The 14,656-nt window shown below is 43.1% G+C and overlaps 1 protein-coding gene across 1 annotated transcript in view; it reads left to right on the top strand.

Annotated features, from left to right (window-relative positions):
* The window catches only part of COLEC12 (collectin subfamily member 12), a 184,923-nt gene that overhangs the window by 138,517 nt on the left and 31,750 nt on the right, over positions 1 to 14,656 (top strand). Inside the window, exons 3-5 of the mRNA XM_040632678.1 lie at positions 5,098 to 5,220; positions 12,418 to 12,516; positions 13,239 to 14,285. Coding sequence (XP_040488612.1) covers positions 5,098 to 5,220; positions 12,418 to 12,516; positions 13,239 to 14,285 — 1,269 coding nt within the window. The remainder of the gene's footprint in view (positions 1 to 5,097; positions 5,221 to 12,417; positions 12,517 to 13,238; positions 14,286 to 14,656) is intronic.

Raw genomic sequence — 14,656 nt, 5'->3', positions numbered from 1 at the left:
ACTTATGAATTACAGGGATGCTATGAGGCTTCATTTTTTTGTGCAGAAAGTTATTTCATTCCCGAGTCTTGTCCTGCTTCTGTTTTCATGCTTCTCCACATCGTTTAGGAAACTGGGCATAATAAGGTGTCCAGGGCTGAGATTTATATTTGGGAACTAAATTACTCATTAATAAAAAAAAAATTGTTGCTAATGAAATCCACATTCTGTCATTTAGTAAATGGCCTTTATAATAAGGAAAAATTAATTATTTGTGGGATAAAATGTTTTATGGATGTAACTTTTGTTCTAGTGATGTTACGTAACATCCAAATAACTAACCAGGATGTTAACTCTTACTGTTTTGTTGCTTTTGGGGGCATTTTAATTATAGGAATTTATTTGAATCATCAGTTTTACTGTTAGAGCCAAATCATTCTTACGGGCTTATGGGAATATATGCCACTAGGCAGTAGATTAATAACTATAAAAAAACCACATGAAAAGGTCACTGCAAATCTCAGATCAAAACCTGTGGTTTTCTGGATTTTGCAATCCACCAGCTTTTTGAAGCTTCTCTCTGGTAACATGATCTTTACGGCAACACCACCGAGCTCTGTAGACACTTGTGATAATTAAGACAGACCAGGAATGTCCCACACTTGCCCAGAGTGCCAGGCTTTACCTGACAGGAAAGGGGATTGATCAGCATGAGCCCATTTCGAAAGACAAGCCACCCTTCGGTGATGGTAGAAAAATATGATAGTGAATGAAGGAGACTCTTTTGTTCTCCAAAAAGATTGGAAAAAGACTGGATTGGAGCCTGGACCGCAGCACTTGGGAGGGCTCTTTATGGAGAACCACAGCAGAAAGGAATTCTCTGCTGGTGAATTCTTCTGGTCCTTCGCACTGTCATTCCTGCAGTGTTTCAATTATTCTCTCCAACTAGCTAACCACCGCCCCCTGATTGGCGGCCCCACCCGGCCCCCACTCTTCTTACTCTAAACATGTGTTATTGGAAACAGGGCGACCCAGGGAACTTTGAGTTTGGGCCCTGGGGACCAAATTGTCAGCCTATTCTGAACTTCTGTGGAATACCCAAGGAGTTAACCAGAGTGATTCTGATTTCAGTGACCCCCCCCAACTTATTTTTTTTTTGCATAATAAAGACTTGGACACTGGAAAATGAGCCAAGAATGAGCCAAGAATCAAGTTTAAGAGGGATAGTTTAAGAGGGATAACCAATGGAAAAGCATGGATCCTTCAGGCGCATTCTGTCTGTGGCGTGCTGAATTACAAATGTGCTACTTGGGCCAGGATTTTTGATACGCTGAGTCTCCCGGTGGTAAGGGGCAAGACTGCTTCACTTCCTGAGCTAGAATGTCTTATCTGCAGCACTCTGCCCTTGCCCTTCCCACCACCCCCAGCCCCTCCAGCGGGAACAAAGCCCCCAGTCTCTGGAAAGTAATGCTGAGAAAACAAACAGTCCAAAGGCTGGTAACAGGGGGATATCTCTCTTGACTGTTTTTTTGTGACCATCTAGGTTCAAGGAGGAGGGGGTCCCCCAGCTTCGTGAGCCAGCAGGGTCTCTTTGTAGTAGGCATCTGTATGTTTGGCCAGATGTCCTCCCAGCGGAGGGCAGAGAGGAAAAGATAAAACAGAATTCCTATTAAAAATAAGTCTCTGGGGAGAGAAAAAACAAGCCACAGAACGTGTGTCAAGTGGAAAGGGGGGCGAGGCGGTGCCGTCTGATGTTGATTAAATGCTTGATACAGTCAGCAGTGAGAAAGGCACATCGTGAGGAAGAGACCCTGCTCTTGGCATCTGAGCCAGGGACAACGGTCTGGGAGCAGTCCGCATGAGGACTACATGCCCAAGACAGCGGGCGGCAAACAGCAGCAGCACCCACGATGGGCAGAGCGGGAGGGAAGGACCCACGCCCGGAGGGTGTGGACGCGTGGCTTCGGATTTGCTTTGCCTCGCTGACCTCACTTTCTCCATCACTAACACAGTGACGCTTGACCAGATGACCTCTAAGCAACTTTCTCACCCCAGATTCTCTTGTCTCCCCTAACCTCCCCTATGACCAAATCTTCTGTGTCTCTGCTCATGGAATGCAAGGAATCACCCACCACTGTCCTAAAATCCAAAAGGAATGAACCCCCCCCCGCCTTAAGCCACAAAAGCATCATCCAGTCTTTCCAAGGGAGGTCAGTCCAACATCACTGTGTCTATCACCCTTCTTTGCTTACAGCTGCCACCAAAGCAAGTTTATGGGTTCTGGATATGAGGTGTGGCTTGTTTGTGGGTCTGCTGACACTTCCCCCCTCTCCCAGTTCCAAAATATTTTCACTCTGACTGATGTAAGGGGTCTTTGTTTCATTTTAAGCTGCCAGATGGGACAGAGTCTAAGAGCTGATGGGTGTGTGCGTGTGTGTATGTGTGTGTGTGTGTGTGTGTGTTCATCCTTTATGTAAGGAGGAGGCGTTGGAGTGTTTTTGTTTTTTTCTCTTTGGCACTGTCGTGAGGATAGCAGTATCTGGTACAGGGTGAGCCTGGATTCCAGTGGGAGTGGAAGAGGAAGCTCCCACTGCGATGAAAGGGTCTCACAGTAGTGAAGTGGACAGGAAGGGATGACCAGGGAGAGGCACCGTGGCAAAGTGGAGAGAGTGTGGTGCTTAAAGTCGGACAGACCTGAGTTTGAATCCTGCCTGTGGTGTCTATGGGATGTCATCTCAGCTGTCACTACTATGCCTCCTTGAAAGGTGTTTACGAATAAAGGTGCCGTGTGGAAAGCACCTAGCTCAGCGTCTGGTACAGTGTAGGCCGTAAATGAACAGCAATAACCTACAGATGAGATGATCATGATAAAAATGTCCCATGGGAAGATTAGCAGGGCCTGGCCACTGAGCGAATTAAAGAATATGAGAGAAGACTCGAAGGAGTCTTTGAGTGGGGGATTGGGATAGTGTAGTATTTAGGTTGGATGGAAACATGGACATCGGTGGAAGTTGGAGTTCTGATTTGGCGGGGATGGTACCGAGGTCAGTGTTGGACAGGAGAGGTGGTGCTGAGACATCCAGGGGGGCAATTAGAGGAGGATGGAAAGGGAACAGAGTAAAAGAAATGGGAAAACTGATACAGAGAAGTTGATTTACTCTTGGTCTCTGAGTCCGATTTACAGCTTCACCTTCAAGGGTTGGCTAACCAAACGTTGATCCAGCACGACCATCTTCTCCATAAGCCTTAGCTCCTCAAAATGTTGCTGTAATTAAGCATCTTCTGGACCTTGGGAGAAAAGCAGAATCTTAGCTCCTACCTCAGACCGACTAAATCAGAAATCTGCATTTGACAGTGTGTTTTATAAGCACTTTCCAGTTTGAGAAGCGCTGTTCTAAAGCATGGCGGCTAGACTAGCAGTGTCTGCATCCCCTGGGAAATTGTTAGAAATCCAAATTCTCAGGCACCTTCTCAGACCTCCTGAATTAGAAGGGCTTTGTTCTGACAAGTCCAATGCACCCCAGAGTTTGAGAATCCCTGCTCTAAGTCATGGAACAGATGGATTGGACCCCCTCCCCTTGAGTCTGCAGCACAGAACACCGGAGGCTTTGGTTAAACCCTGAAAGTTAAATTGGAGTCATTGTTCTATGCTGTTTCTCTCATCATTTTGCATTAAACACAGCTGAAGAACTCTTTTCACGGAAGAAGGGCACCATGCGTAAAATTACAAACCAAAAGGGGGGAACTTTGGCTGTAGCTTAATCCTCACGACTTACCCATCAAAAGTTATTGAGCACAATTATAGGAGATCGGCCCTTTATGTGCTGTTGCTCCTGTGAGACGCTATTAGTAAGATGCACATAGGAAAACAAGGGATCTCCCGATATTCCTTTCACTGTGATTTTCACATTAAAATGTCCACAGTCTTTGTCTTCTGGGTTTCTAATCAATCTGATGGAAAGTTCCCTTTTTATAGGTTAGTTTCTGGAGTCACTTGCAGAAGTGACGGTGGTTTACCACTGAGACTAGACTGTTTTTCAAAAAGTTGAACAGTGAGCAGTCAAAATTTACCTCCTCTCATCAAAAATGTAGGGGTTTTATTTAGTTTCCTAGTTGTTAGTCAAATCACTGTGATAACTTAAATAACGGTCAGCATCTGTTTTCTGTATATATATATATATATATATATATATAGTATAATATATATATAATATACAAGAATGGTTATATATTGAACATTTTAATCATAAAATTACCTATATTTTCTGCTGTAGGTTATCGTGCGTTACGGCCAGTGATAGGGTAAAACAGTGTGTGTTGGGGGTGGGGGGGAGAAGGTCACAATTTGTGGTGGTTGCCAATTTCCATGGTGTAAATACTCCCTCCAGGGCTGATATCAAGCTTCCAACAGTTTAACAACCAGCTCCCCAAATTCCCACAAATTTAACAGTTGACTCTTGTAAGCCAATAGGAGCTAGGTCAGGCATACCACTGAAACAAACATCAAGGGACAGTTCGTACTTTTTTTGGTTGGTTGTGTTTGAATTGCTATAGGTCCAATAAGAGCTGAAACAAGTCGATTTGGGCGGTTAAAATCTTTTGTCATGTAGAGATTTTTATTGAAATGCTAATTATAATGGATTTGAAATTATTCTGAGACAAAGTTGTGTGCTATTGCCAAGTCATTATTAACTGCAACAACACTAAATTACTACAACATAATGGCAATATTTAAAGTGCTTATGTTGGGGCGCCTGGGTGGCACAGCGGTTAAGTGGCTGCCTTCAGCTCAGGGTGTGATCCCGGGGTTATGGGATCGAGCCCCACATCAGGCTCTTCCGCTATGAGCCTGCTTCTTCCTCTCCCACTCCCCCTGTTTGTGTTCCCTCTCTCGCTGGCTGTCTCTATCTCTGTCGAATAAATAAATAAAATCTTTAAAAAAAAAAAAGAAATAAAGTGCTTATATTGCTGAAGAGGTATGTTTAAAATGCCACTCATCCTATCGGAAGGCGTATGTAAAAATTACTCTTCATCATAGTATTTGAAGCAACATGCAGAAAGATACTTTTCGAAATGATATCTCTGGTTACTATTACTAAAATTTGATTTCTCTTACAGGCATTCAGGAAGGAACGCAATGTACCAAATGTAAAAATAACTGGGCACTGAAGTTTTCTATCATATTATTATACATTTTGTGTGCCTTGCTAACAATCACAGTAGCCATTTTGGGATACAAAGGTAAGTACTCTTTCCTTTTTCTTTCCAAATAGCAGGTTTCCCTTTATTAATTTAAACACGAAAAAAAAAAAAAAAACCCATGTTTGCAAATACAGAGTATCTCATTAATACAACTCAAATGCAAAAGTAAGCCACATCATAAACTTTGTTGTCTTGAGCTTCCTGTAGCTGTGGGATCTGAGTCCTTTTGACACATTTCAACCATCGTAAAGGTCCTCTATGAGTTACAAAGATTTTTTCCTCATTGTTGTGTTTTCCTACCTGTTTCTAGCTCCACCCTCTTCCTCAATCTTTTTTCATCTTATCTCTAAGAGGTCGTGTGGAAACCCTGGAGTCAGCACACAGGAAAATTATACTGACAGAGGGTAAGCCAAACACAAGATCTCCAGAGATACGACTTAGTTCACCCCAGGGACTGGGCAGCTAGTTCCCTTTTTTCCTCTTCAGCACATTTACTGTGACCACTGTTGTTTATAAAGCTCCATGAAAATATTGCCCTGCAGAAGTTAAACATAGAGGGAGCACTGCCACCCCAACGGTACTTTATGGGAATGTTAGGTATTCTTTCAGCGTGTCTGGTTTAAGGTCAGTGGAAGATTTTTGCCTAAATCCTTCAGACTTGCAGACAAAGTGGGTTTCCTGCACCCCCCCCCCCGCCCCCACCACACCCGTTCCAGACTCCACAGGTAGAAGGTGTCAGGATTCAGAATCACGAGCTGCTTAAACCTTTTTATAGAAAACAGCCATGGAAGCCTTCCCATCAAAGATACATGACACAGACATGTCGTCTGGCTTCAGCAAGAGGCAGATGTGGGGGCTGCTGATCTTCAAGACCTTCACTCAGCAACCATCCCGGCTGCCTTCCCTCAGAACTGACAGATTAACAGTGGAGAATTCCCACGTGTTCCGTTCTCTGTTTCTTGGCTCATAGACTTTCTCTCCTTGGGGAGAGAAAGATTCAGAGTGAATTCCCTCCAACCTCTAACTCCTCTCCCCTCTCTCCCAGTGTCCAGAGGTTTCCTGAGGAAACCCGATGTCTTGAGATGAGAATGGGCTTTGGAGCCAGATGGTCCAAGCTCACTCTTGATTCTGCCACTTGTAATACAATTGTGAACGTTTATTACATGTTTGCTGACATGCTAGGCGTCATGCTAATCCTCCGCATGGCTGTGGAACCTGGGTATGAATCATACCCTTTCCTATTTCTTACGATGGCAATTAGTAATGCCACTTTTCAAGGTGTTGGCGATGAGCAAAGATGATGTCGTTGACCCACCTGCCCAGTAGTTGGTCCTAGTAGATAGTGGCTGTATTTTTGTGATTCTTGCTTCTTCATAACTGCATATATACAGCTATAGCCAGTAGAATGGCAAAATGTTAAAAATACTCAGTATAGTTGAGGCTTGAAAGTCCCATCTCTGAGGCCACACACACGGAAAGTATGTGCATCCTGTAGGGTGTTGACTGATGAATTTGAGCAATGGAAATCTGGGAAGTTACCGGGTCATTTTATACAGTGTATTTGTGATGAGTTAATCCAACCTAGGGTTAACAAAGTAAGCATTAAGAAAGGTTATTAAATTGTGGCAAGGCAGGACAAGGGGTGAGGGAGGGAGCCTAGTGGGGAAAAGGAGGGTCTTTTATGTCCCAGGTAATTCAGACTGGCTCTCCTCCTTTACCAGGTTGTTTAGGTTACTACTCACTTCTCCTAGACTTTTCCAGGCAAACCCAGATAAAGGAGAAGCTTGGAATCAAACAGCCATTTAATAAGTACCTTTAGGGTTCAGTACTGTATGATATCATGAAAGTAAACACTTAACTACTGAAAGACAGTTGACAAAGGTTTGAAGAGCATACCACCATAGGGTGCTTTATAACTTTTACCTTTGCAAAGAAATAAGATCTAGGATCTTTATGCCTTTAGAATTATACAGAAAGTTCCAAAGGAGAAGTGTTGGGTTTTTTTTCCTTTGTTTGTTTTTCAAGTACAGATATTTCCTCCATTTTTATGACATTGGAAAGCCCTTCTCAGCTCCGGCACGTTGTGCGTGTGCCGTTCCATTTGCCGAGAACACCTTTTCTCTGCTCTCCACCTAAAAGGACTTCATGTCTCACTTAGACACACACCCTGCAAGAAGCCCCTGAAAGCTGAGTTTGTTCCCATAGCACTCTCTTATTTACTCTTACCCCTGTCCTACTCTATCATTATGGCCAATGGGCTTGTCTGTCTCACCACCCAAACTCAGTTCCATGAAGACAAGAGACTCCTATCTTTAGTTTGTTATATCTGCTAGCCTCGTGGTACTTATTAGGCACCAAGTTAAGTTACCGGATAAATTAATGGGAGGGAGGATGGATGGACGGGTGGATGGATTGTAGATCAGGGCTGACTTCTGTGAAGACAGTCAGTCAATGTCCAGGGACCTCTAAGCCATTCTGCTTTGAAGGCATCGCTACCACTTAGAGCCCTACCTAGAAGTCTAAAATCCTAAAGATTGGCATGTCCTGCTCTGTGCGTGTAATCTGTCCAGGATGAAGTGGGGAGACACTGAGGAAGCAAGTACAAGTGGACCAAGATGATGGTCTTACCCCTTCTCCCTCCTTCAAGGGAAATTCAGACCGGCTCTCCTCCTTTACCAGGTTATTTAGGTTAACCTGTCCTTCAGGCATCTACTGACAAATATAAGATAATACAACATGCAGTTTTGCTTTCCAAACATAGTCTTTTTTTTAATATTTTTTTATTATATTATGTTAGTCACCATACAATACATCCCTAGTTTTTGATGTAAAGTTCCATGATTCATTACTTGTGTATAACACCCAGTGCACCATGCAATACATGCCCTCCTTACTACCCATCTCCAAGCATAGTCTTAATGAACTAAAATATGCATGTTTTCCAGATGTGTTTTCTCTTTACTTGTACAACGATTCTTCTTTCTTGCTGATAAGATTCTAGTGACCCCACACTGTAAGAGGCAGAAAGATAAGACCTAGCTCTCCTTTCCACGTCTCCCTTTGAAGTCTAGAGAAACTTTCTCCATTTCAAAAAAAGGAAGGAAGAAAAAGAATATTCAGTGAAAGGAGATATTTCTCTGAAGGAGAAGTTAGGAAGTAAAATAGAAACTGCTTTATGTATCAGAGTTGGCAAAGGCAACTCCATACTGTTTTTCTCAGAACAGTTTTTTACTTCTCCTTTTATGTCACTTACACAACTACGAGTTACGATATAACTGAAGTTCCTTCTAGAGAATTTGCTGCACAAGGCAGGGAACTGCTGAGTCACCCACACACGGCTGTCCAGTGGCTGCGACCCCGAGGCTCGTCCGCTGCTTTACAGAAACCATGTCCTTGGACAGTTCCAGCTTGGAGCATTCTCTGCCTTGGGCTCTTTATCCTCCGTGCAGTGGGTCATGTTTTCTCCAGAATGTTCCCTGAACAGGAAAACCATACTCCGCTGTCCTGCCCAGCAGGGGGATCCATCTTTAGGGAATTAGGATAAAGAAGAAAGAAATCTGAATCTTTCTCAAGACAAATCTCCTTTCACTCAACATTGCTAGTCATAGAATGTCTGTCTTGCTGCTAAGCTCTGCTAAAGTAGCAGTGATAGCTGGATCGGTAGGCTTTCCAGATGGGCATCAAATCACGCTGGGGGGCTACTGTTGGAAGCCAGGGTAACACCCGACAACCAGACCTTCTATATTTTTGTAATGAAACCTGAAATAGTCTTCAGGGTAGAAATGTCTTTATTGCATGCCAGGGGAGCACAGTTGGTCTGCCCACAGGTCCCAGGTACCGATGCAGGGGCATTTCCCCCTCAGTGCCGCAGGCAGTCTGGGACAGACACTCGTGAGCACCGGGCAGGAGCTCTTTGCCCCGCCCTTGTTCCTTGTTTTCAGGGCCTAGACCGTAAGCTCTGTCTCTTGTGGGAGGTAATCATATTGAGGAAAAAGAAATACTAAATAAGAGGCAATGTGGAATTATAGAGAAAGCATTAGTTTTGGAACTAGCTCTCCTGGCCCGCCATTCACATAGTCATTGACAAGCTGTGTAACTCTGGGCAAGTTACTGAACATCTCTGAGCCTCAATCCCTTCATCTGTAAAACAGCAGTTTTACGGATTAACTGCGGTGATGGTGCAGTGCGCCTCTCAGAGAGTAGGCACTTGATAAATAGAGGCTGTCGTTACTGCTGTTATTATTGGCTTATTGTCTTATTATTAGTGGTATAAAATCCAATCGTCAGGGAAGGCTTAACACGTTGGGGTGGTGAGATTGGAGTGGACCCTAAAGGATGGGTGGAATTATGACAAGGGAGAAGGAGGTTAATGGCCCAGGCCCAGGGATGGCACCAAAATGCTTTTAGAGAAAAGGTATTATTATTAGATTATCCTAGAGGATTAGGCTTTGGGTACTCGAAGAGGGCCAACTCTTTGGGTATGATACCCAAAGCAGTGATACTCTGAAGAAAAATTCTCTGTCAAGAAACAGTTTCTAGGGGCGCCTGGGTGGCTCAGTCGTTAAGCATCTGCCTTCGGCCTAGGGTGTGATCCCGGGGTCCTGGGATCGAGCCCCATATCGGGCTCCTCTGCTGGGAGCCTGCTTCTTCCTCTCCCACTCCCCCTGCTTGTGTTCCCTCTCTCGCTGGCTGTCTGTTAAATAAATAAATAAATAAATAAATAAATAAATAAATAAATAAATAAAATCTTTAAAAAAAAAAAGAAAGAAACAGTTTCTAATAAAGGGGAGCCCATGAAAAAACAAACTGTTAGGAACTCTCTGGTTCATGTTCGTCTTCCTCACAGGAGAGGGATCTACAAACCGAGGTCTGCATCAACAGACCGGGAGTTTCTAGGGTAGGGGAGGCTGGCTCTGCCACTGTTTTCCTGGTTGACAACTTGAGCTGATAAGAGTCAAAACCAGTGAAAATGCTGTGTGCTATGACAGCAACTGTTGGTTCTGGATGCCCATCAGCCTAGTATTTTTATGCAACAGCAAGCTGCCAGCTTTGCAGCCCCAAAGTTTGCAGGTTTAGACCCAGATCCTATTTTTAAGCACAGACGCACACGCGCCAGTGCGTGTTACCAGTTCATTAGCACTTGCGGCCAAGGCAGATAGCTTTCTTGCTGCCCCAAAGAGAAACCTAACAGATTTTTGTTTTGTTTTTAACAAATGTATTTATTCCCTTTACACAAACCTGAATTCTCTGTCCGTGAACAGTTCTGTGTGTTTAAAAACTAAAATGGAAGGAAAATTAGAGAGGGTAGAAAATGACTGCCTGTCAGCATATTTAGAAGTTTCTTCGGCTTCCGGGGGAAAAAAGGGCAGGACTTAAGATCCTGTGTGTGGTTTGAGGACAGACTGAGGCATGTGTTTTGATTTGAGGATCCACACTGAATCTTAACTCATCAACATTTTATACTTTATTTTTTTTTCAAGTTTAACTTTGCTAAAATGCAGATGAAACATTGTGTTCTTCAGAGTTTCTGGGGATTTACAAATGTGCGTGCCTATCTAACAATCCTAAGGTATAGATTATTATAACAATACGTTTCTTGTCTCTATAGTCACTTAAAAAAAAAAAGCAGTCATAATTCCGCTGGATGTTGTACTCCTTGCCAGTACTGAGTCTTCCCCTGGCGGGGTGGGGGGGTGGTTCGTATGTCTGTTTGCATGACCTCTGGCTCAGCCAGTTTTTCACTGTAGCCAGCGGGCACACTCTCATTTACTTAAGTCAACAGCATAATAAACAAATACGTGCTGAACACCTACTAACTGCCGCACACTGAGAGCTACAGATGAATCTGAATGCAAATTCTCCTGCCGTAGAGGATCTAAGAGTAAACAAGACAGGACCACACGGTGAAGTAAGTCCTATGGCAGAGAAAGGACTTCTTGCCAAGAGAATTCTGCAAGATGCACCGCACCAAAGATTCCCCACAGAAAGTGATGAGCTGAGTCTTGAGGAGCAAATAGGGTTTAACTTGGTGAAGAGTCCAGGGAAGAACATTCTAGGTAGAAAGAAGGGCCCACAGAAGGGCTTGGGTGAGAAAGAGCATTTCATGCAGTGCACACATTTCATTTATAGCCACACTTTAGAGGCTTGAGGGGGAGAGCATGGCAAGCTTCTCTAGGGAAGGTGGTAGGAGCCACAGGGCTGGTTCACTTTGGGTCATACAGACACATGGGAGCATACTTCTGCTTCCTGATGGGAGCCAGAAGAATCTTCTCATTCAGTCATGCATGGGTGGAACACTTGATGAATAAAAATAAACTGGCTCCATTACCTCACAATTAATATACAAAATATATTCATGCTTCAAAAAAAAAAAAATACAGTCCTTCTTTTCAGAAAACCATTGATACCAGGACAGATTGATCTCAAGCTGCTAGAGGTTGGATCTCACAGGTGTCACTTCTATGCAATATTTTAGAAAGAAACTCGTATTCACAACCATAAAGAATTACTGCCTTCTGAGAACAAATAAGAACAGGAGCTTTTATTTAACACTGTATCACTAACTCTTTCCCTTTCATGTACAATCAGAAAGATGCTTAAAAAAAAAGTCTTCTTCATAAATAATTGTCTAGAAACTCATGTAGGCATCTTGGGAAATGATAAAGTAGAGATTCCCTTGTCACTAAGGAGAGGCCGACTTTTCAGGCCTCATGAAAAAGAGTGGCAAACACTCTTTTGACTTTCTTTCCCCTCTTTCTACAAAGACTGTTTATAGAAGTAAGCTAGGTGTTCTTTACTACAGACTTTTCTTCCAGAGAAAGTGCATACCACGTTCCAGGAATGGCAGGGAGTCTGATGAGTGATAAAATTTTGTAAAAGATCACAGTGTTATACCTCCATCTATGAAAATTACCTTAGAAAATGATACAGATTGAGGGCTTATATAATACATAAAAATAAAAACTGAGCTCTAAACAATGTCTAACACATCCAAGGCAGTACAGAATCCTAAGAACAGTTAAGAACATACAATTCTCAACCAAGTAAACTACCACTGGGTTTTGACAAGTAAGTTATTTTTCTAGAAGAATGGCTTTTCTCCCCGTATTTGATTTCATTTATACTCTTTTTGTTTCAATCTGTTTCCTTTATTCTCTAATGAAATGGTTTTTTATCGAAACTGAAAAATAAAATGTGAGCAGGTGTGTGTACTAATCCTTAATTCTCAAATCTTAGTCGTAGAAAAAATGGACAATGTTACGGGTGGCATGGAGACATCTCGCCAAACCTATGATGACAAGCTTACAGCAGTGGAAAGCGACCTGAAAAAATTAGGTAATCTGCAACAAGAATGAACCATTAAACTGAATCCTCTAATTCTACGTTAAATGACCACAGCTATTTAGAATGATACTGCCATCAATTCACATTCACCCAGAAGGATGTTAAATTTTTGTGTTGTGTGTTGAGTCTTGCCCCCCTATTTAAAGACTTCTACATTTTAACATTAAGGAGCAATTTTGGAGTTGAATCCTTCCCCCAAAAATCATTCTGTGTGCCAGTTAAAATCTGAGGACCAATCCTGATCAAAAAGGACCACAAATACACTTCAATAAAAGCTCTTTTATAAAATGTTCAGTAAGTTCCTATTTGAAATATTCTAAACTACATGGAAGAATTATAGAAATTTAAAATTAAAAGATTCCAGCTTATTTCTATCCTTTGATTTTTGTTTTTCTTTTTTAAGGAAGGAATTAATGGTAAATTTAATAAACAGTAGGTTATTTTCTTTTTGACACCCTGCCCCGTGCTCTAGAATCTGGTAAAATCCCCCTCCTTCTTTGAGAAAAGTACTTACAAAGTTAGCACCCTTCCCAATTTCCCAGGACCCAGTTTCAGTAGATATCTGGGTTTTACCAATGCAGAGCACTGTGCGTATACCACAGATTTTATATCTGACATACAGTGCATACCAGTTACGTCTCTTTGGGATCTTTGACCTCACCTGAACATTTCTCCATACCACCAACCTAAGTAATGAATCTGTCTTATTCCAGGGGACCAAACCGGGAAGAAAGCTATGAGCACCAACTCAGAGCTCTCGACCTTCAGATCAGACATACTGGATCTCCGTCAACAGCTTCGTGAGATTACAGAGAAGACCAGCAAGAACAAGGATACTCTAGAGAAGTTACAGGCCAGTGGGGAGGCACTGGTGGACAGGCAGAGTCAACTGAAAGAAACTTTGGAGAATAACTCTTTCCTCATCACCACTGTAAACAAAACCCTCCAGGCGTATAATGGCTATGTCACGAATCTGCAGCAAGACACCAGCGTGCTGCAGGGCAACCTGCAGAGCCAAATGTACTCTCACAACGTGGTCATTATGAACCTCAACAACCTGAACCTGACCCAGGTGCAGCAGAGGAACCTCATCACTAATCTGCAGCGGTCTGTGGATGACACGAGCCAGGCTATCCAGCGAATCAAGAACGACTTCCAAAATCTGCAGCAGGTTTTCCTTCAGGCCAAGAAGGACACTGATTGGCTGAAGGAGAAAGTGCAGAGCTTACAGACGCTGGCTGCCAATAACTCTGCCTTGGCCAAAGCTAACAACGACACCCTGGAGGATATGAACAGCCAGCTCAACTCATTCACAGGTCAGATGGACAACATCACCACCGCCTCACAAGCCAACGAACAGAACCTGAAAGACCTGCAGGACGTACACAAGGATGCGGAGAACCGGACGGCCATCAAGTTCAGCCAGTTGGAGGAACGCTTCCAGCTCTTTGAGACGGATATTGTGAACATCCTCAGCAACATCAGTTACACGGCCCACTACCTGCGGACGCTGACCAGCAATCTGAATGAAGTCAGGACCACTTGCACAGACACACTGACCAAACACACAGATGATCTGACCTCCTTGAATAACACACTGGCCAACATCCGTTTGGATTCTGTTTCTCTCAGGATGCAACAAGATATGATGAGGTCAAGGTTAGACACTGAAGTTGCCAACTTATCAGTGATTATGGAGGAAATGAAGCTGGTAGACTCCAAGCATGGTCAGCTTATCAAGAATTTTACAATACTACAAGGTAAGTGAAAATTCTGAATTTATTCATGTTAGTTATTGAATGCTATATAACAAATTACCCTAAAGTTGGCAACTTAAAACAGTAAACGTTTGCTATCTCACAGTTTCTGTGGATTGTGGAATTCAGGAGTGGCTTAGCTGAGTAACTCTGGCTCAGTATCTCTTACAAGGTTGTGAAAAGATACTGGCCAGGGCTGCAGTCATCCTGAAACCTTAGCTGGGGCTGAGGATCTGCTTCCAAGATGAGTGATTCACATGGCTCTTGGCAGGAGGCCTCAGTTCCCTACTGGCTGTTGGCAAGAGACCTTGGTTCCTCGCAATGTGAAATTGCTTGAGTGTTCTCACAATATGGCAGCTGGCTGACTCCCGAGC

Source organism: Ursus maritimus, unplaced genomic scaffold (genome assembly GCF_017311325.1).
Source record: "Ursus maritimus isolate PB19 unplaced genomic scaffold, ASM1731132v1 scaffold_18, whole genome shotgun sequence".
Classification (NCBI taxonomy): Eukaryota; Metazoa; Chordata; class Mammalia; order Carnivora; family Ursidae; genus Ursus; species Ursus maritimus.
Note: the sequence above shows the minus strand (reverse complement) of the source record. Positions and strands in the feature narration are given on the sequence as shown.